Source organism: Microtus ochrogaster, linkage group LG1 (assembly GCF_000317375.1).
Source record: "Microtus ochrogaster isolate Prairie Vole_2 linkage group LG1, MicOch1.0, whole genome shotgun sequence".
Taxonomy (NCBI): Eukaryota; Metazoa; Chordata; class Mammalia; order Rodentia; family Cricetidae; genus Microtus; species Microtus ochrogaster.
This window is the reverse complement of record NC_022027.1, coordinates 35,145,802-35,168,596: the sequence shown is the minus strand read 5'-3', so window position 1 is coordinate 35,168,596 and position 22,795 is coordinate 35,145,802. Positions and strand designations below refer to the sequence as shown.

The following is a 22,795-nucleotide window of genomic DNA, read 5'->3' as shown; positions in this document are numbered from 1 at the left end:
CACACACACACACACACACACACACACACACACACACACACACACACACACACACAATGGTACAAGGTTGTACAGCTAGTAAAAGGGGTGTAATCCAGGCGTGGCTTGTGAGCTGGTGGTCTTTTTAGGCACTCTGTCACAAGGAGGTCACAACAAAAGGCTGAAGAGCTGTCCACCTACCAATCTTGTTAAAAGAGGATGAAAACCCTTGGAGAAGTTTTCTGGGAGACAGTCTCAGTAGAAACCCAGGGATAGACCAACTGAGAAAGTCAAGCCTTTGGCCGGCCTGCAGCAGGGAACAGTTTAAAACGACTTGACACATCTAAAAGGCTAAGAGGAAGTCATGTGGAAACTTCACCGAATTTGCTCAGTGTTGTTACTCAGGAGAAAAGAGTTCAGGACCAGTGGATGGGAATTATCTAGAACAAAAATGCAACTCAATACAAGGAACACTTAGCAGGACTCTTTCAGCAGTGTGAGTTCAACGGTGGGCTTGAAGACAACACTGAGAGCTGAGTCCCACAGATGACCTTTAAGGCTCTTTACAGCCCACAGTTAAAACTAGAAGGTACAACTTCCCTTTCTGTAACTGATGCATTGGCACTGTTTGTTAAAGCAAAACTCACTGAGCCTGATCTAGGCAGTCCACCATACGAAGGTGCGGTTCAGTTCTGGTTTTGTTCCCTTATGTTTATCCTTCCATTTTTAATTTTTCTTTGTTCAATAATAATATTGACAATAATAGGCCAAACCAAGCTTAGCCTCAACCCCATCAACATAGAAATCACTCTGGTCAACTATTTTTCTGTTTTTAAGCCCTACATTATCCAGGAAAGTAAAATGAGGCAGGAAAGTTAAGTGAGACACAAAAGGTATAGTACAGTGACTATACGTTTTTCTAGTATACTATAGTATAGTATAGTACAGTGACTATACGTTTTTCTAGTATAGTATAGTATAGTATAGTATACTAGACACAATCAAGAAAAGCTAAAAGGAGAGAAAAAGAAGTGAAGAATGGGTTCATCTGTCAAAAAGCAACTAATGTATAAACCATTAAACCCCTATTAGGTTTTTCTAATAGTAGAGGGCAATGTTGATCCACTGTATACAGAGCAACTGCTCAGAAAGTTTCTGTGCACCCGAGAAACAGAAATGTCTCAATAGATGCTTCATAACCAGCGGCGTTTGGTGAATATGATAAAAGATGACTTTCTAAAATAAAATGTTAGATATGAACATATGTTTATAGACTCAGAAGCACAACTTCTGCAAAGATGTATGGCACTCAACTAGAAAAATATTTAATATTGTTTGCTGTAACTATTTTTTATGACTATTGGGTCCATGGGGGTCGTGCAAAGATGGAGACAAATCACCAAAGTCTAATAAACCAAAAGCAAACTTTATTCCAGGAAAAAAATTAAAAATTTAAAAAGGAAATCTCCATGGGACACAAGAAGCTTATCAGCTAGCTGAGACCACAGCCAGAGATAGACTTGTAAGGTTTTTTGCAAAGGTCTTTTGCAAAGGCCGGGTTTTTGAACTCCTCCTTTTTTTTTTTTTTTTTTTATTTATTTTTTATTTTTCGAGACAGGGTTTCTCTGTAGCTTTTGGTTCCTGTCCTGGAACTAGCTCTTGTAGACCAGGCTGGCCTCGAACTCACAGAGATCCGCCTGCCTCTGCCTCCCGAGTGCTGGGATTAAAGGCGTGCGCCACCACCGCCCGGCTGAACTCCTCCTTTTATAGCAAGCATTAGGCAATAACAAAAGAATTTTTACAATCTGAAGCTAAAACTCAGATACAAATTGATCCTCTTTGCAATCTTTTGTTAATATGCTGTGTTTTTTTTTTTGTTGTTGTTGTTGTTGTAAAACTAGTGTTTAAACCATCGTTTCTCTCTGGTTCTTGCTGATGGTGTTTATGGGTCATTATAAAACCAAAAAGTCAAAAGTCACGTATATCCCATCATATAAAAACTTAACTCAGCTCACATCAATTGCTGGTCATGAGTGGCCAGGGGGTTGTCTTAAGGATAACTATCAGTTTGCAGAGCTGACCCTCAGTTAGTAGAGGGATGCTTCGGTCTTGTAACCAGAGCAGCCAGTTGTAGAGCAAAGTAATCCACTGTTAATAGTTAATCCTTAAACTACTGAGAAAGTTGCCAGCAGCCTGTTCTTATTTTCCTAGGCATGCAACTTTATATTTATTTATTTTTACTTATTTTTTGCATCTACATTTTTTTATTCTTATTTTTGTACTCTTCAATGACAATAATTCTTTATTGTTAGACATTTGATTCTCATACATTACTTGCCTTAATTTTTGTTAAACTGCTCCTGTGATGAATTAGACATTTTTTGACTTCTGAAAAAGTATTTTGCAATAACCCTCCCTCATTGACAAGGAAACAACTTTAGATACAATGAACTAATGAGGTTTCATCTGGGTTATTAATATTTTCTCTATTATTTTCTCAAGTTTAGACAGAGGGCCAGAAAATCAGTAGACCTTAAGGCAACTGTGGCTTGATTTGATACAGTGTCTGAATAAATCACTTTATCTTTTCAATTTTATTTTATAAAGAAAAAGCAAAAACAGAAAAAATATGTAATGGAGAATGTATTCATATCCAGAGTATGTATTATTAGAAAGGCTGCCTTTGGGAAAAGCAACAAAATATACATTCATTTTTAAATGGCTTACTAATTTCCACCATGTAACCATTCCTGCCTTGACAGATTCAACCTATCAATGTGACTGTATTGAGCATGAAGAATGAAAAAAATGCACAGAGCTGTTAAATGCTATTTATGCCACACAGAACAAAGATGTAAATAATATTGAGGGCATAGACAGTAAAATATTGCAATACAATTAGAAAAAAAAGAAATTTGCATTTAGACTATATTATATTTTTTAATATAATATTTTATTTACTGGCATATTAGTATAAGTAACTTTTAATAATAGCTAGGTTAACCAATTGCAAAATTCTCAAAAATTTAATTTGGCCTTTGCGAATTTGTATGGGTCCAGTCCAGCACACCATCATACAATGTGTTTATATATACTTTCTGGTATATACAATGCCAATATGTTTAAAAACTATTATTCTCCTTCATGCTCGAACAAGTGTATCTGACCCAGGAAGTAATTTCACAGTATTTTCCTTTATCTTTGCAGTATGTTGGCAAATTAGACATAATAGACCTTGTATGCCTTACTGACCAAAATTCAACTGAGAAGAGCTGTGCAAAATTCACTCTTGTTCTGCCTACAGAGGAAGTGCAACTGAAGGTGAGTGAGAACAGCAGTCTGTAGAGTTATAGGTAGCCTTGACCTTTTACTATCCGCAGGTTGGGATTACAAGGGGGGCGAGTCTTAATACTTCGCTAACATTTCCTGCCCTTTGCCAAGGACTACAGTGTTCTGAGTTACACTTTAGAAGGGCACTCTTGACTTGTTTAGTATACAAGCACACTGAAACCTTAGACTTCTGTCCTCTACAGAGTCAAGGATCCCACCTGGTGTTTTTCAAGGTTGTCCCTGAATTAGCCTGGTGAGCTAATTAGCCCAACAGTGAGAGCCATAACAAAGAGAACAGCTTTGGCATTGGTAAAGACAATTGTAGAGGCTCCTGGGAAGCTGCTGGTTGACTCAGAGCTGTGAGGGTTAGAATGAACCAGCATTTAAGCAAGCTCCCTGGAGAACTCTTGGACGTGGAGTGAACAGTCAGAGGAAACAGACGCTGAGGTAGACAGTTGCTACTTTATGCAACGTCTGTGAAACAGGCCAGCTACGTAACCTCTTCGCTCATTTGTTTCCTGAATTATCAGTAAGTCTCTGCTCAAATGTAAGGTTCTCACTGTGGTCCACCTGGAACACTTTTATCCAAATTGTAACCTTGTCTACCTAGCTGTTGTTGGCATCGGAATGAGGATGACTCAATGGGCTCCTAAGATTGAATGCCTGGTCCCCAGTTGGTGAACTATTTGAGAAGGATTAGGAGTTGTGGCCTTGCCGGAGGAGGTGTGCCATGGAGGGCGGGCTTCGTAGTTTCAAAAGCCCACACCAGGGCTAGGCCAGGGATCCCACCCCCAGCCTGCTGCCTGGGGATCAGGCTGTAAAGCTACCAGCTACTGTTCCAGTGCCGTGCCCGTCTGATTCCTGTAATGATGATCATGGACTAACTCTGTAACCTGTAAGCAAGCCTGCAGTCAAATGCTTTGTCTTGTATGAGGGTTGTCTTACAACCATGATGTCTCTTCACAGTAACAGGACAGTGACTAAGACACCTACCCTCTTGTCACATTATCGGTTTGCCTTACTCTGCCCTAGACTTTATATTTCCTAGTTGTTTCCTTCCAACATTTTAAATGCACTATTACATTGATTATTTAATCTTCCTTGTTGTATTCCTTTCTGGGTTGGTTTTTTTTTTTTCCTGAGACAGTTTTTCTGTGTAACAGCCCTGACCTGACCTCCCGCCTATCTCTCCAGAGTCCTGGGATTAAAGGTGTGCACCTCTACTGCACAGTACTTGCTATATTTCAAATTCCATGAGAACAAGGATCTTTGTTCTGTTCCCAATGCCTGTACTTAGCAATACACAATATTTATCTTTTAATTGAACTGATACATAAAACAACATTAAAAACACCTTTTGCTGAATTACCTTGAAGATTTTCAAAGAACAAAATTACACCTTTATATAAAGACCTTAATTTTTTTATAGTCTACTCAAGAAACAGATGTTTTTTATTCTACAGAATAAAATATTATAGTCAGCTGAAAAGAAAAAAATAAATTTATAGACAGGAAAAGCTAAAACAAATTTATAACCAGTAATAAAGTTAGTTGGTCATCTCAAACGTTTCTATGTAGGCAGAAATAGGATGGAAAATGGTACAAAAATGACCGATTGTCATTAGATTTCTGCAGGTCACTCTTTTGCATACAGAGGGAACAAAGTGAAATTGGCCTGTACGGGAGGGAGATGTGGCTGTTACGTTCCTTTCCCGATTTCCCGAGAAGGCCAGGCAACAGTTTTGCTTTAGTGATGTGGAACATTAGCACAGATGACTCCATTTTCATTTCTAGTGCGGACTATGAGGGACCTCAGTGCGGAAACCCAGAAACAATGGCCATCTGTAATATTTCTTTGGCATGGTTAAACTGGCAGTGCCTGTGAAGTGCTTAGTACAGTAGCTAGCATTGGAAGTGCTCAAAAGTCATTAGCTGCTATTGGCAGCCTTGGAAGTTAAGAATTGGACCCTTTTGCATTTGTTCCCCCAAATTTCAAGCAAGACAATGGAGGGAGTAAGGCCATAAGTAGCATACAGTAGAGATAAATTTACTAACACTTCATTTTTCAGTTAGGCATAAATTTGTACAATTGTACTTGCTTAGTAAGTAAATAATTTAAAAGTATACGCTTCAGTTTTGTTCTAAGAAATTGTCTATGTGTGCAAATGATTTTTGTGTGTGAATGCATGTACATGATGCACAGTGAGTGTGTTGCACAATGAATGTGTTGCACGAGGCTGAAGGAGAATCGTGGGTCCTCATCTTCTACCTTCTTTGTGACAGGATCACTTAGTTGTTCCGTGCTGACAATGCCAGGTTAGCTGGAAGGAACTTCTAAAGATTCTCCTGTTTCTTCCCTGTATCTTGTCATAGGTACACTTCGATTATGTGTCTCACTGTGCCCATCTTTATGTGCTTCTGGGGATTTGAATTCAGCTCTTAACACTTGTGTAGCAAGTACTTTACTCATTGAACCATCCTACCTCCATCATTTATATCTCTGTTTATCTATTAAAATGGGCTGAAATAAATAAGAATAATATGTTATTTCTCTTTGCAGCAGATTTTACGCAATGTGAGCCTTTTTTATTTTTGCAGTTTTAACTTTTGTGTTATTTTACAAAGTGCCTGAACAGAAGAATATGCATTTTTTTTGCCAGTCTTGCTAGTTTTTTCTTTTTTGGCATGTATATGTGCATGTGTGCACAGCTACTTGGATGTGCATGGATATATGTGTGTAGGTGCACATGCGTGTTTATGTATGGGGAGGCCGGAAGTTAGCAGCATGCACTTTTCTCATTCACTTCCATCTTAGACACTGAGGCAGCACCTCTCACAAGGACCCATGGGCTTCTCGATTTGGCTAATCCAGCTAGCCAGCTTGCTCTAGAGATCCTCCGTATTCACCTCCGAGGTGCAGGGATTACAGCTGAGCTGCCATACGTGCTTGTCATTTTCCTCAGGTTCCAGAGGTCCGAACTCTTGTATGACAAATGCTTCACCCAAAGAGCCATCTCCTTAGCCTGAAACCTTGTAAGCTTGTGATGGCACACCTCTCTCGTCATGTGAAATTCTCGTTCCTCTTAAAGTTAGCACAGATCGTTCATTAACTATACATTTTCTCCTTTTCCTTGCTTTCATCTTTAGACAGAAAACACAGAAAGTGGGGAAGAATGGAGGGGCTTCATTCTTACAGTAACAGAGGTAAGAAGGCCATTCAATTCTTCTGCTGAACCAGGTCTCAACAGCCCTTGGTGGCCTCAAACTTACGATCCTCTTGTCTCAGCCTCCCAGGTGATGAGATTACCATGGTGAGTCACCATTCCCAGCAGAAGATCATTACAGCCTGCTGATTTATTTGTTGGTCCAACAGTTTCTAACATCATTGCAACTATGGACATTAAAGAGGTTGAGGCTATAAAAACTAGAAAAGGCCGGTAGTAATCCATGCTTTTATTTCTGAAAGTTACATTTTTATTAAGTGGGTTGAGAAACTAAAGACACTCAGCAAACTCCCGAGCCCATGTCATCGTGAGATAATGGTATTGGTGAGCAGGGGATGAGGGAGATCTACTTATGACATCTTTAATCTTTTTGGCTGTAAGCCTTAGGCTTTATGGCTAAGTCCTACCTCCTTATTGTTTTTTTTTAGCATGGAGGTTCTTTGTTTAGGCTGACGTTTGTAGTTTTTGTAGTTTATTATAAAAACAATCTCCATGATTTCTCTTCTAAATTTAGAAAGTGCTATACTGCACTGGTTTTGTGAATGAAATAGACAACATGAAAGAGAGAAACCACCAAAATGAAAAATCATCTTTAAACACGTGTTACATGTGTTTTAAAATAAAAGGAAGCTTACCTGCTCAATGGCAGCATTTTATCAGAGGCAAATAGTAAGGCTCATTGCTCAGAGTGAGCCTACTGCAGCGGGATAAAGGACCGTTAGTTTGACTAAAGCCACAGCAGCAACTGTCTTCAAAACATGAGGTACTTTGGTCACAAGCACCATATTAACTTAAGACACCATGCTCTTTAAAACTTTTCGAGGAAATGAAAAGTTTCAGGTTAGGTTCAAATGACCATTCTACCCACGTGAGTTCCGAACAAAGCCTTTGTGGTCATAAAATAGGCTGGACTCTTTACCAAGACATTGGTAATGATTCTTCGTATCAACCACCCTTTTACAGGAAAATGGGTGGAGTTTCAACTGCCAGAGAGGGTGTCCCTGTGAGGCCTTAAAAGAGATTTTTAAACATGAGACGGGCATATGCCTGGGGCTGGAGAAGAGACAGGAAAATTGTGTTTTCTCCCTCTTATAGAAAGGTCCTGAAGGTTGCCATCGGGTGTCTGTAAGCACCCCAAGGGTACGTGACTAGGCATCCACACTGAACCCACTGGAAAAGTCTTGATATCTCTTCTTGACTCACTGATAATATTTGAAGTTTTGGCCATTTCCGTTATATTTTTCCTCTTTCAAAGATAAAAAGAAAGGTTTTTAAATCAAACATTGACATATTATGTAATATAAAATATATGTCATGTGAATTTTTAAGTTAAGACACTTTGTCTTTTATTTTATACTCTGTAAATACTTGGGGCACAGTATCAAATCACCGTATGTGAATCAAATCATTTGTAAAAATATTCCACTGCACTGACTCTTCCTCCAAGAGAGCATAATGAAGCACTAGACCAGGTACGAAAGCAATTCAGCAGGACAGATTTGGGTGACTCAATCAAAATCGCACTTCCAGAAGGGAAAAACAACAAAACAAAAGCATGCTGAGAAATAACAACATGCTAAAATATAAATGGACGCTATAAACAGACCACAGTGTAGAGCTGCTGCTCCTACGCCCATCGCAAACCCATGTTTGATAATAACGTATCATCTCCCTCCCTGGAGCTCCTAAGCCTCTGGGGCATTGCTAAGAGAATGAGTTTAGGATAAGAAAAGAGAGATTGGTTGCTACTTAGCTCTCAGGAAAAAGTATGTGTGCTTTGTTTGCCCTGAGGCCAAATCAAAACAGAAGACTTCAGCCAGGCACAGTAGTGGTGCACACCTTTAATCCCAGCACCTGGGAAGCAGAGGCAGCTAGATCTCTGTAAGTCTGAGGCCTACCTGGTGTACAGAGTGAGTTCTAGGACAGCCAGGGCCACATAGAGAGACCCCGCCACAACAGAGAACAAAGAACAAACAACAAACAAAACTGAAGACTTCTTAGAAGAAAGTTGGACACTCCCTACAGGTTCTAGTCCATACGGGGCCAGTTCTAGGATGTCCGCGTTAGACTGAAATCTTCTATTTACTATTTTATCCAATCACCTCTGACAAGTAACTAAAACTCCTCAGGGCCAACAAGCTCATCTTTACTAAAGCAGTATGCTGCTTAGCTATGGTTGTTGTTTGCCTACTGTGCTAACTGGTTTCAGCTGTCCGTTCCTCAACACGTGTCACTTCTACCGGGGCAAGTGATTAGACTGCACGAAGTCTTAGAGAGAGAAAAGAAAAGAAGGCTTGAGACAGAGCGGTCGCCAGTTATGCCTGCGGAGAAAGAGAAGGAGCCGGAGCAAGATGATGTGGATGTACCGAAGCCTATGCCAGCGTAAGTCCACAATTGACTGGTTCATTCATTTAGTAAGACTAATTTCTAATTATCAGGTAGCGTTGCCCACTTGAACTTGTTACATGACAGGTAGTATCTTGGGGATATTTAGTCTCTGAGCATAGGCCACATTTCCTCTCCTATGTCAAGATCGGCATTGTGCACACTTGAACTAACCTTACCACAGAGGAAATCCCCTTCTACCCACATATCTAGACTAAATACATATCTTTCCGGAGCTCAAACCTAAATTAAAGTTTCTGTGAAGAAGGAAGGAAAAGATGCGTATTTGTGTCTCCATAATTGGATATTTCTCATCACTAATACCAAATCTTTAAAAAAAAAAATCTTAGACTATTGAATTCAATTGATTGATCAGTGAGCATTGAACTTGGCCTCTGAGGAAAACCTTGTACAAAGTGTTCAAAAGAGTAATGGAACAGCATCTGGATTCTGGAGCATCCTACATGTGTCTTTTGATTGCTGAAAATATTATGGGTCTTATCTTCTGGAAATCTTGGTGCTCTTGTCATTAAAGCGTGTCCTGGCTCCATCTCTGACATTAGGTTCTAATGTACAGTCTTCCTTACTAAAGCCACTGGAACTTGCTAATCAATATTGTTAGCTTAAACTAGACAAGTGACCAACTCACAGAATAAAAATAAGATGGACTGCTTTTTGTTTTTTTCCCCCAAGACAAGAAGTAATGTGCTTCCTACAGAAGAATAAAGAGGAGAGTAAAACTAATTCTTGTCACAACACTTGAAGATGTTTACTGCTAAACATTTGGGTGTATAACATACAAAGTTGTACATGGCTACTATATTTCACTAAATATAGCATGTATTATAAAAACAACAAGTGCCTAATTTCTTAATTTTGTGTCTAAAAATACTACTGGTGCCATTTTAACACAAATTATAAATCAAGAGTGGTGGGCATGTTTTTAATCGGGGTCTCTAAGTTCAAGGACAGCCTGGTCTACAGAGCGAGTTTCAGGACAGCTGGGGCTATATGGTTATTCAGAAAAATTATTCCTCAAAAATACCAAAGACACCACAAACAACAAATTATACTAATGTAGTCAGTTCAGATACAGTCTTAAGGTCAGTGGTTTAAAACAGAGCCCCACTAAGCTGTGGTGGTGTACACCTTTAATTCCAGCCCTGGGAGCGGGGAAGGCAGGTGTATCTTTGAGTTTAAGGCCAGCAGAGTCTATATGGTGAGTTTCAGACCATCCAGGGCTAAGATTGAGGCCCTATCTCAAAACAAATAAACAGATTAACACACAAATAGATCTGTGAGTTCGAGGCCAGCCTGGTCTAGAAGAGCTAGTTCTAGGACAGGAACCAAAAAGCTACGGAGAAACCCTGTCTCGAAAATTAAAAAAAAAAAAAAAAATAGATCCGCAAGGAGAGTCTTGGGATGTTCTGGAGTCCTGAAAGAAAGCACCAACAAATTAATCAAAGACCCTGTTGTGAACTGAGACTGGGGATATGCTGTTAGCTGTCACAGGTTTTCAATAGTAAACATGACTATACATGGATTGGTAGATTTCATGTTCTCTTTGCTTAAAAGATAGCTCTGTATCTCTCGAGGTGTTTAGCATTATTTTCAAGTAATGATCTTCATTAGTTTTTCAAAAATCTGTCTTCCTTTTCATCTCACCTTCGCAGATGTTTTTATGCAGTTTCCCGGAAAGAAGCAACCAAGATGCTGGAGAAGAATCCTTCTTTGGGAAATATGATCCTGAGGCCTGGCAGTGACAGTAAAAACTACTCCATCACTATCCGACAGGAGATAGAGTACGTTCAGTTAATCTGGCTAGCATACTGTTAGGAGCATGGTATTCCGGTCAGTACCTGGTACGTGCTCTGCTAAGGCAGCAAATAGCATAGCACAAGCCTGAGAAGTAGCGTGGCACAAGCAAATCTCGCTCCTTACAGGGAATGAAGAGAACAGATCTGGGATTGCTGCTGTTTTCATAGACAGTGTTCACAAAGGCACTCAGTTAATGTAAGCAGAGACTCGAGGAAAGTGGGGGACCAAACCATGCTAGTAGCTGGGGAAGAACGTTCCATGCAGCCAGTGCACATGTCCAGAAGTAGAATACTTCTCTTGTTCAGGAAGCAGAAAGTATCTGCATACTTTACACCTATAAGGCCTACTGAAGAGCCTCTTACTAGTATATAAATATTTGTAAAATGATTTACCTTTGATAAAGCCAGTAATACTTAGATGTGCTTAGATGCAAGTGTCAGGGCAGAAGAACTAGCTCCGTCAGGAAAGGGCTTGCTTCGCAAATGTGAGAGACTCTGAATTCAGTCTCCATAAGGAGAGAGAGAGAGAGAGAGAAAGAGAGAGAGAGAGAGAGAGAGAGAGAGAGAGCTCCAAAAGAAGTACAAGTTAGAGCTGCCAGTGAATATGGCTTTTGACCCACACAGGCCTTTCTTTTTTCTGTTTTCTTCTTTTTAAGATTATAATATAATCACAACATTCCCAGTTTCCTTCTCTCTCTCCAAACCCTCCCATATACTCTTTTCCATTCTTCAAATTGAAGGCCTTTTTTTTCCACTGTTATTGCATGCATGTGTGTGTCTTCCGAAACACAACATATAAATACAACATAAATGTTCCTAATGGTTATTGCATGCATATACACATAGATATTCCTTTATGTTACTTGCATGTATGTTTTCAAGGGTCATCGTTTGGCAGCGGACAACCAAATGATGTCCTCTCCCCTGGGAAGGCCACTTCTCCCACTACAGATTTCCTCTGTGGTTGAGGCGTGCTGGGTTTAACCCTCCATACCCTTTGAGATGCCCATCGGTGTTGTCCATTTTCAGCCCAACTTTGGGCTGTCCTTGCCCCTGGAAAAGCACCAGCTCCCATAGTAGGAGAAACAAAGCAGAAAATTCACCCCTGTGCTCAGGGTTTAATATCTTCTACTTAATATGTCACTTGATTCTTAGAGACAGCAATCCGAGAGAGGATTAGAACTGAGTCTCACCAATGGAGAGCTTAATGTAAGTGACAGCAACCCGAACTGTTGAGGAACACCTGTGTTTCCCACAAAACATTTTCTTTCAGGGAGGTTCCAGAAGTGATCAGCCATGCAAGTTGATGAGTGAGTCCGGTAAACACGAGCTGGGTAGGACAAGCTGGTTTACAAAGCAGAACATGAAAGTAACTTTCCCCCATGTGTTTACCAATCAGCCTTAGGAAGGAAGGCTCCTCTCAGGAGTAAACAGAGCTTGCCAGGGCCAAACCATCAGGTGATTCCTCTCAGAGCAGAGCCTCAGCTGTCTTTAGCCAGCTCCGTGGCACAAGAATTCAGAAGACATAAAGCTATTTTTACAACAAGCCTCAAACTTTGTTTTTCCCTTTGAAGTTGTTGCAACTAGGTGCCATTATAGTCAAGTAAGTCATTACTAGCTAAGGAGGAAGTAGACTATCCTTCCCCCAAATTCATCCTTTTGCAAAACTTGAGATCAAGAACCAAGAAAACATATTTAGAACCACATGTAAAGCAATGCTCTTCTTTAAAGACTGGCTTCTCTTTTTCTGTCTCATTTGGGTTCACTTGTAGTTCCTCTGACTCAGCCTTTTACGTGCTGGGATCACAGGTGTGTGCCGCCACCTCTCATTTTTTATATCATAACCAGAATGCTTCAAACAGCACGTTTTATCCATTTTGCTTTTTCCTTTGCAAACCAAACCAAAACAACAGTTGGAATAAAAGTAGTCTAAAGGGAGAGACAAAGCCTGTGAGACTTCAGGGCCACTACTTCTCGGCATCACCTTTGACGTCAGAATCTATTCCCATTACTCCAAAGTCCCAAGAGCTTCTGCTGACCCCTGTCTGCTTTCATCTCGCAGCTTCCCCAAGAATTGATTATGTGATGGGATGGTTATTACCAATAATCATTGTCCCATTATATGATGACCTTTGTGTACCTTGTGTTGAGTGCTACAGACATTTCCTACAGGCACAAAAGAATAACTGAGACACATAGCATTTCCCACGCTTTACAAACTAGAGTGGCAGAAAACAATAAATATTATCTACATGTTAAATGTAGATAAAATAAGTATAATTTAGTGTGTCCTTAAATATGTCCAGGAGCGTACTAGGGATTTTGCAAGTTATTAGCCCACAAGAACCCTAAGAGGTAAAGCTTTATCATCTCCATTATGTAGGCTGAAAACACACACATGTGCACGCATGTGTATGCACACACACATATTCTGTCACAAATACACACTCACACATCCATACACACACCTACTCACACACATGATAAGGGATGTGTAGAGAGCACATATGACAGAAACCGAGTTTAAGCCAACTGTCCTGTCTCCCAAAGGGTAGCAGTCATTTTTTTTCTCAGGATACAGGAGTTCTAATTGAAATTGAAGAGAGTTTTCAATGGGAACTTTCTGGTTACAAAGATCTTTTCCTGATGGGATTACGATAAAGTCAGAGCCAACCATCTTGAACAGGCACATGAAAGGTGCCCTCTCTCCAAAGACTTTCTCTGCCAGTCTGGAACTGATTCGTGACCTTTTATTGTTAAAGAACACTTCTTTTGAAGTGAGAAGCTTGGCTAAGGCTTATGTCATTTTGAAAGCAGCCCATTGAGATGAAAGATTTTCTTACCGATGTGGTATCCAGGGGAGCAGAGATTTGGATGTAACGGTAGATGAGGAGTGTCCCGTATAGGAAGGACACTCGTACAGTTTAGCCCTCGTGGAATATGAACTGGACGTGGGAAAGTTGTAGTTCCAAAAAGAAGGTGAAAAGACCCCATAGACAAGTTAAACTTAATAATTTTCCTTAGCTTCGGATTATGAGGCAAATATTGAACTAGTTCAAATAAATGACACCATAATGCATGCTGTTAATATGTCACCATTAGAAAACGTTTGGGCGAAACACAATTGCCATGTGAACCAAATAAGTTCAAGACTAACATGCTTCTATGCAAAACTAACTGCCATGGACACTGACTTCTCAGCTCACAGCAGACAGCAGTATGAGATGAGGCCCGGATATTGTTCGATCCAGCTTTATAAGTGATGCGTTTATAATGTTGGAACGCAGTGATGAGCACAATGGGATTTTTTTTGCTCCAAAGCAGTTCATAACAAAATCTTACCATTTGGGGTGGTAACAATTCAGGGTGATATTTTTAAAGGGGAAGACCTGAAGATATTTTTGCTGTATTTACATTCCCAACCACCTGTTATTTAGTAGCCGACATTTTCCCCGTCATTATGAGATCCACAAAGTAAGCAGCAATGGAGGACAGCATTTGAGCTCGCACAGCGACAGCCGGTGAGGGCTACTTGTGGAATTGGTGATGAGGTGGAGTACAAGGCTATTTTAATTCTTTTTACTTTCCTTTTAGTAATGGGTACATTATTTAACTTATATATGCCCACAAAAGATCTTTTTACTCCTTTGGGTTTTGGTTTACTTTATTTTATTTTTTATTTTTAGGGAGTGGATATTATACATGTTAGGCAAGTGCTGAACCTGGACTACATCTCTACCCTGGACTACACCTCTACCCTGGGCTACATCCCTACCCTTTCATAAGATTTTATAAGTTACGGACTGAGAAAGTTTTAGTTCTTATTTTCACCTATTCTTTTCTCGTTTACCAATGTAGTGGCTCAGCTTTTTTACACCTCCTCATGTATTACCATTTGTCTCAAAGATAAAGTAATCCCAAGGAAGAAACAGGATGCTCTAGCCTAAGCCATAGCTGTAGATGTACAGGTTTACTACACAGCGCACATTCTCCATTTATTAAGCTTGCGTTGACTCAACTGTATAACCAAAAGAAGGCCAACCTTGTGCTTCATTTTAGAATGCCAAGAATCAAACACTACAAAGTGATGAGCGCTGGAAAGAACTACACCATCGACCTGGAAAAACCCGTACGTAGCCATCTCTTTGTTGCTGATAAACTTTCTCCTGTTGCCTTCCAAACCTACCTTAGAGACTGCAGAGGGAAGTGGGAACGCAGAAGTCTTCCTCAGGAACAGACACGGTGGTGGTAGAAGGGAGATGGGTACCTTTAGGTAAGACAGAAAGGGTGAGCGCCTCGCCAGCTCAGGCAGCTGAGATCGACTAGAAGAGAGCCTGCTTCTACAAGCGCGTTTCCCTCCACTCTCTCTGCAAATGATTACTCAATATAACTGCTTCAGGGAAAGAAAAGCGTTTTATGAAGGGTCAGTATAACATCCTCTATTTACAAATACTCAAATGAGCCTATATCTGAAGGGAAGCAATCTCAGTGCCCTGTCTTCTAATACCTACCACGCAGAAGTCCAACAATGCCCTCTTAACAGCAGTGTACTGGAAGGACGGGTTTCTTCTTTGTTTTCATCTCCTTTTCAAGCTTAGTTATTATATTATGGAGCTAACGACAGGCCGTCTTCTCTCTCCCCCAGCACAATGTCTGGTGCACAGCCAAGTAACTTACACATGCAATTTAATCTTTTCTATCTCCATGAGATATATTATGCCTATTATACAGGGAGTAAACTGACATTTAAACTAGTCTCAGCCATTGAAAAGGTGGTGATGTGGCCTGAGGTTCTTTAAAATTAGCTCCTGGTTTCTCTAGGCGCATTGTATAGTAATGTATAGGTAGAATTCCTCACGTTTTGACTGTAAGGCTCACAGAGACACTGTTGTACAGCTCACTTTAGTAAAGATTGGCTCCAGAACTTCTCAGGTCCACGTCTATGGATCCAACTATGTATCTCAGTCCATTGTAAACTCAAGGTCTTCTGTTCCCCAAGTGCTGGGATGATTGGTGTACACCAACCAGGTCTGTCTCCAACTGAGCTTTTTAAGCAGAGTTCTAACAAATGAGGCAGAAGTCTAGGAAGGGGCATCCATAAAACCATGTGACCAGAAGGGGTTCCGGTAAGGACCAATGTAACTAGTGCACCTTTGTAAGTGGAGACCTGCACTTCTTGTGGTTAGCCTCTACAGTCCACAGGAGAAGGAAAAGAAACAGTCTGGATAGTTCCTTCACCTTTCAAACTCCTCTGTTACCCTGCCCTTCAACCAGGTTGCATTTTTTTAATTTTAATTTTTATTTTTTGGTTTTTCAAGACAGGGTTTCTCTGTAGCTTTGGAGCCTGTCCTGGAACTAGCTCTTGTAGACCAGGCTGTTCTCGAACTCACGAAGATCCGCCTGCCTCTGACTCACAAATGCTGGGATTAAAGGCATGTGCCACCACCACCTGGCTTCCAGGTTGCATTTTAATGACTTATTTTACTTCAAGATTATTTGGGATATTCAGGTTTAACCAGATTTCACTTGTATAAAAGTATTGAGTTATAGGGTACAAAGATTTTAGTGACACACAGACCATTGTTACAATGAAGGATTAAAATGCTTAAAACTTCACTGGGGTTTCTAGTAGAGAAAACCTATTGTGCCCAACTTAAGAAAATATAATATCAGTCTATAAAAGATTCTTCTTATAACCATTTTAGAGGCTAGCAATTTTTAGGGACTAGGAAACATTTGGTTATGGAGTGGCCATGTTTTTTCTTGTTTGCCTATTGAAATTCCAATATTAGAAAGGAATTAAATTGGCCTAAAATGAGTCATTTTTCTATTTTAATTGTGAGAAGGCAAAGTACTTAAATGTTGTTCACCAGACTGTACCCAATACTAAGAGTATTTCCTCACTAAAGAATTACCACACAGTCCTTAAAAGGGATTAAACAGACATGGCTAAGAGAATCATTGCTGTTCAAGTCATTGAAGTTTTATGTCTACCCGATCTGACTGTCTGGAGGTCAGGACATACACAACAATCCCCACTAGAGATCAGGGGAGCATCTCTTGTTTCTCTTTAGCTGAGCACTGAGCCATCTCTCCCTTTCTTTCCCACAGGTAACACTCCCAAACCTTTTCAGCGTCGTTGACTATTTTGTGAAGGAGACGCGAGGGAATCTGAGACCATTCATACATTCAACTGATGACAACCTCGGTATGGTTTTCACTTTACAGCTGCATCGAACAAAAAACAAAACCCAAAGTACACCACAGGACAAACTAAAAATTTAAAACGTAAAGCTCTCCATTTGGCAATCATCTTTGTCAGAATCTAGAGGGGCGGGGGGATCTCCTTCCACACAGTCTATGAGGCATGCATTGTGATTATTAACCTCATTCCATCATTCTATCCTTCTTTATCAAACAAGTTCAGGGACACTAGGAGAAAACAAAACAATATAGACTTCTGGGTAGCAAACAGGAAATATAAAGGGATGGGCCCACAATCATGTCAGATGCTTGGGCCTGGGTAGAATGCATGGGAGTAAGCAAGGGCTGTGGGGATTGGCCATTTGGTAGTAAATGACCTACTAGAGTACTATTCTATTACAAAGGTAAAGAAGCCAGATGGCAAGGACCCAGGAGTGAGCAGATGGTGAGGAACTACTGTCACAAGTTATAGCCAGGGCCAGCTTCAAAATTGGTGGGCTTCTTTTTCATACAGGAAGAACTTTAAAACAGTGGAAGGTAGCCGTCCACTAAGCTGAGCAATGAGACCTGCGTCAACAGTACAGTTCACATGCTCATTACATTGGCTCCATCTGCATTCTCGTTTTCACCATAGCGAGGCAAGCTAGACTTGCTCATCTTCCCCGGTCCTATCCAACAGTCTACATGTAGTCACTGGGCAAGCTCTGAGCAGAAGAGGCTAAGCGTCTCCAGCTAGATTGGGGTTCATTTAAAAATAGTTTCTTTTCCTAGATGTTATAAAGAAAAACTTTGTCTATCAAGGGCATATCTGCAAAGTCTCATGACCAAAAACAGCAGTAGGTTTAAAAGTTCTTAAGATATCACTATCTTTGGATGCTACCTAAAATACAAAAAGTACAAGAGCTCAGAGTCTGCAGGAATCTTAGGTAAATGACCAAGTGCGATCTTCATCTGTGTGGTCCTCTGTACACTTAGCAGAGGAAGTATCTCTAAGATGTGGTCAAACAGTTTGCTTGGCAAGGACTGTTATGGTATTCATGACTCTTGAAGCAACACGGTTCACTGGATTCTTGTTCTAAAAAATTCTTCCTGAGTCTGAAACATTGTTTCATCTTCTGCTATGTGAATCTAATTGCAGGCTTTGAAGTACCATTAAAATAACCATGGCATTTCCCCTTAGTGTTTCAACCTGCTCTTTGAGTTACTGGTTCCTGCAGCCCCCTTTCCTCTAACTTTCTCTCTGTGTTTTCTAGCTTCTGAAAACTTCTCATAACCCATGATCCTAAACATGGACACACAACTATACACATAGTCAATATAACACATTGCTTGGTATGTATGCGGGAAAACATACCTACTAGAGTTCTGTGAAAGAATGACTTTTTAAGACAACCTCTCTCCAAATCCTTGGGATTTCTTAATAAAATTTGGAGCATGTAGAAAATCCATTGTAACGTTCCCCATCCCTGGATATTATTCTGTCAATTAATTATTCAGCCCTGTAGAACAAACCACCTCCGCAATGACTAAATGAATAACTATTTCATTGGTTCATTGTTCTACAGATGAGAAAATTTGATTGGGCAGTTTTTCTAGTCTTTGTCACTCACATAGGCTCCAGCTTAATGGGAAATTGAAACTGACTTTGTCGTCCCCTCCTAAGTGCTTGTATTATGGGCCATGTGCTCTCCCACACCCGACTTCTTGAGACTTTACTATAGGATTCCTGGTATGATAACCACCATTAGCTTTAGCTCATGTTTCTCAATGTGTATTTGTTCTTACAGTACTGGCTGGAGCATCTGAAACCTCCTTCCCTTGCTCCCAGCTTTTGGGGGAAAACTTCCATGTTTCATTACTAAGCATGATTGTACATTTTTCTTCTTCCTCCTCTTCCTCCTCTTATCCCAGAATGAACCAAGTTTCCTTAACAACTGCTACTTTCTGGAATGGCATTTTATTCAGATTGCATGGATAGATGCTGAAATTTGTGAGTTGCTTTTTTTTTTTTGCATCTGTCCTATATGATCACGTATAGATTTTTTCCTTAATTGGTTAATATGGTGAGGTATACTAAGTTTCAAACCTTACATGAAACCCACTTGATCATACTGTATTAAGTGTTGGGTTTGCATAATAAGCCAAAATATGCTTGCTTGTTAGAAATACTATGCTCTGTTAAGTGAATTTATTTCTAATATTCTGCCTTCTAAGTTCCAGTATGGTTTTCATTCCACCTTAGATGCAGGGGCCTTATGCTCAGGCTGGGGAGGACCCTGCATGTGATCTCTAGTGCTCTCCCGACAAGTTAAAAACAAATGTAGTTGCTTTACAGTCCATGGGATAGTTCCATCCGCTTGCTTTCTTACTGACGTATGTGTCTCTCTGTGTGCATGTTTTCTGTAGAATTTCCAATTTTCTTTCTTTTTTTCTTTTGTTTTTTTTGAGACATGGTTTTTCTGTTTAACAGCCCTGGCTGTCCTGGAACTCACTTCACGACCAGACTCACCTTGCACTCGGTATCTGCCTGCATCTGTCTCCCGAGTACTAGGATTAACAGCATGCATCACCATGCCCGGATCAATTTTCTGACTTTCTCCCAATTAATTTTAGGTTCCACTTGGACAATCTGAGTATTATTGTTGGGAGTCTTTGAGTCCTTCTAAAGTCTCTGCAGCACTTACTTGCTTTAAATAGGCAATTATTCTGGCTAGGGTGAAGCAGCTGTCTCAACTACTATGGGAAGAAGCTCCAAGTCAGTTACCTTAGCTATGCTGCTTTAGGTTTGTACATCTCAAGATGTTGTCCTAGGGCAATGGTCCATACTGCAGCTTAGAGCTCAGAGCCTTCGACACACCACATTGTCAGCTACCATTCATCAGCTAATGGAGGTTTAGTTTGTTTCCTAACTATAGTGACCTAAGCAACAACAGCATGGCTAAGCAAGTATCTGGGAAATAGGATTCATTCTCTCACATGTGGAGATCCTGTTTCCCAGCACCATTTATTGAAGACGCTGTCTTTTCTCCTGAGTTTTCGGCGTTGTTGTCAAGTATCGATCAGATGGCTATAGTTAAGCACACTCATGTTTGGGCCTTTTGCTTTGTTCCGTTAGTCTGCACATTTTTGTGCCATTACCATGCTTTTATTAGCATAGCCGTGTAATAGCCTGGAATGAAGAGCTGCAGGTGATCAAGGACCATAGAGAGAGGGAGAATCAGCGTCCTCCATGGAGAAGCTTTCACATATGTTGTCCAGTCCTAAGTGCTCAGTCCTGGACACATGTACATGCTAGCAAAGGTAAATGAACTAAGTCATATCAGTATATGCACATATACATACGCATATACATGTAACAATATTAAAGAAAAAAATCTTGAACTAGGGAGAGGCACACAGGAACTGGCGAGACCCCCCCACAAAAAAACCCAATAAAATATAAAAAAATTTTCCCATGTAGAAAAACATATCCAAAACTTGGCCTCCTACTTTAACTGATACAATGCAAATTCAAAAGTATGTTTCTGACTTTGCTACTTACATTTAGCGCTATTGTTTTATTCCAACATTACTTGAATCTTTATAAAATAAAAATTTCTGTCTAGAACAACCGAACCCACCTCTTGGATTTTTGTACAAGAGGAGCTCTTGGTAAGCCTGAAATCTGTGCACGGCCAATGTAACACTAGGTGGGGCTCTCTCCCACTTCTTACCTCTAGGATGTCTCTAACTGTCCTAAGGATTACTGCTCTGTCTAGGTAAAAGAAGTGGCCTGAGAGCTTAGCCAGGGCTGTCCTGCTGTCCTGTGAGCTAGGGGCTGTGTCTCTTCAAAGAAGTTAGAGAAAAAAAACAAAGCAAAACACACATGCAAAAGCAAATCCCACTCCCTCAGTTCTCAGTTTCTTGGTTTCTATGGACAGAAAGGATTTTCTTTGGGGTGTTAGGACCAGGGGAAAAAAAAAAAAACAGACAATAAAAAAAAATAATTGAAAATGGACTGCTGACTTAAATTACATCAAATGATTTTGAAAAACAGACAAGCAGCTTATTATCGCTATGTGATTGAACTGGTTTGGTTTGCTTTGTGATCAAGAGTATTACTCAACCCCCTTGCATCTGGTTCCTTTGTTATCAGAGTTATTGACTAATAGGGAGAACAAGTGAATTACAGATGCCAAGGCACCCTTTTCAAACCAGAAAAGCTTCTGGAGTGGACCATATTTAGATTTTCAAAAGCAGAAAGAGAAGGAAAATAGGACTTCCTGAGAAGGCCAACCCCTCAAAAGCTGCATTTTAAGAAAACTTTGTAAATCTGGTGATCGTTTCTGGGACACAGACTTGCTTGTTGAGGCATGGTGTGAATGTTAGAACACTTAGTCTAATGTCTAACCTTGAGTCTAGCGGTATTTAACGGTTCCGGGATCTGGCGCTGTGGAACTGGCCAGTGCGTTTACATAGCATACTAATGAAAAGAACCTGGAATTGTCTTTGAGCCTTGGTACACTGTGTTAGTGTCCAGCTTTCTCTCCGATACCAAGAGGCAAGAGCAGCAATAGGAATAGAATAGTCAAGAGATATTCTCTCAATTTATTCTTCCCAATGCCAGAAATTACCAGCTTAAAAGTCATTTCAAAATACAGCACGAAAAGTATACAGAACATTAAACTTGAGTATAATAAAATACATGATATTTGCAGTCCAGGGTACAAAAATATTAAAAGAAGTCTGGATATTCTGCATCTAATTATGTAAAACTTAATAACACCACCAGTGTTTGGGGAACAAGCGAGAAAAACAACTCCTACTGAGAGTAGAGAAAAATTTGGTCCTACAGAATCGCTTCCTTACCTAATCAAGACTTTCCACCCATAATTTCCAGGTCAAGAGCCCAACACAGAAAAGTGAGAAGCTGAAGAAAAATCCACACAAGGCATGAAATAACGTGAAAACAGCCTCCATAGGTCTTGGTATTTATTGTTTTCAAAAGGAAGACTTTCACTTTTAAAGACAATTATCTCCGACCCTAAATCACTTGTTTGGGAACAAGAATAAAATAATGTAGCATGTAATTCCATTGTTTTATCAGTAGGAAATCAATTTATTGGTTTCCACCAGCTGCCTGTAGAGTAACCTGACGCATGCATTTCTCTGTACCAAGTGGGGAAAAATTACTTTCTAAAGCCAGGTTTTTGTTCCTCCTTGGCTTCATCTAAATACATTTGACGTATACAATTTGCATTGCAGTTTATCTAGTTCCCCTAAATCCTACTCTAACTAGGTTTTTGGTAAAATCTGATTGAACAAATGAATCAAATGTAAGTCATTTAAACGATCTGGTTGGCGGCCACAGACATGAAATGAACTAGGAAATGTCCACCTGGTAGGAATGCTATATGCCGCATATTATGTTCATGGAACTAACTGCAATTCATTTTTATGTTTTTCCTTGAAGCTATCATTCTACTAGCTCAAAACTAAGCTGTATATCATTAAAGGATGATAAAATAAACACCACTTTCAAACGTGCATGTTGTGTGATGTTTTTCTCTTTTGACTTTTTGGGGTGCCCACCACCCAGCTCCCAAATATTTTTAGTTATGAATGCCCAACCTTAGCTTGACTTGTTTCTTGCCAGCTACCTTTTGCCTCTGGGCTTTTATCTTTCTCCATGTCTGCATATTTTCTTTCCTTCTTACTCCACGAGTGACTGTGTGGCTGGCTCCTGACCCCCTCACCTAGTTTTCTTGTTCCTCTACCGCTCTCCCCCCAGAGTTCTTCTTCTATTTATCCTCTCTGCCTGCCAGTCCCACCTATGCTTGCTCCTGCCTCGCTACTGGCCGCTCATCTCTTTATTAG

The 22,795-nt window shown here is 40.2% G+C and overlaps 1 protein-coding gene across 2 annotated transcripts in view; it reads left to right on the top strand.

Annotated features, from left to right (window-relative positions):
- Stap1 (signal transducing adaptor family member 1) overlaps nucleotides 1-22,149 on the top strand; it is a 32,269-nt gene extending 10,120 nt beyond the window's left edge. The window contains exons 3-9 of one of the 2 annotated variants that reach the window (XM_005359421.2): nucleotides 3,187-3,300; nucleotides 6,457-6,513; nucleotides 8,743-8,915; nucleotides 10,592-10,720; nucleotides 14,795-14,864; nucleotides 16,847-16,943; nucleotides 21,819-22,149. In XM_005359421.2, the coding sequence (XP_005359478.1) occupies nucleotides 3,187-3,300; nucleotides 6,457-6,513; nucleotides 8,743-8,915; nucleotides 10,592-10,720; nucleotides 14,795-14,864; nucleotides 16,847-16,943; nucleotides 21,819-21,844 (666 nt within the window). In that variant the 3' untranslated portion in view covers nucleotides 21,845-22,149. Of the gene's footprint in view, nucleotides 1-3,186; nucleotides 3,301-6,456; nucleotides 6,514-8,742; nucleotides 8,916-10,591; nucleotides 10,721-14,794; nucleotides 14,865-16,846; nucleotides 16,949-21,818 lie in introns of both variants that reach the window. The other variant, XM_005359420.3, reaches the window with a different exon arrangement.
- The last annotated feature ends 646 nt before the right edge of the window (nucleotides 22,150-22,795 follow it).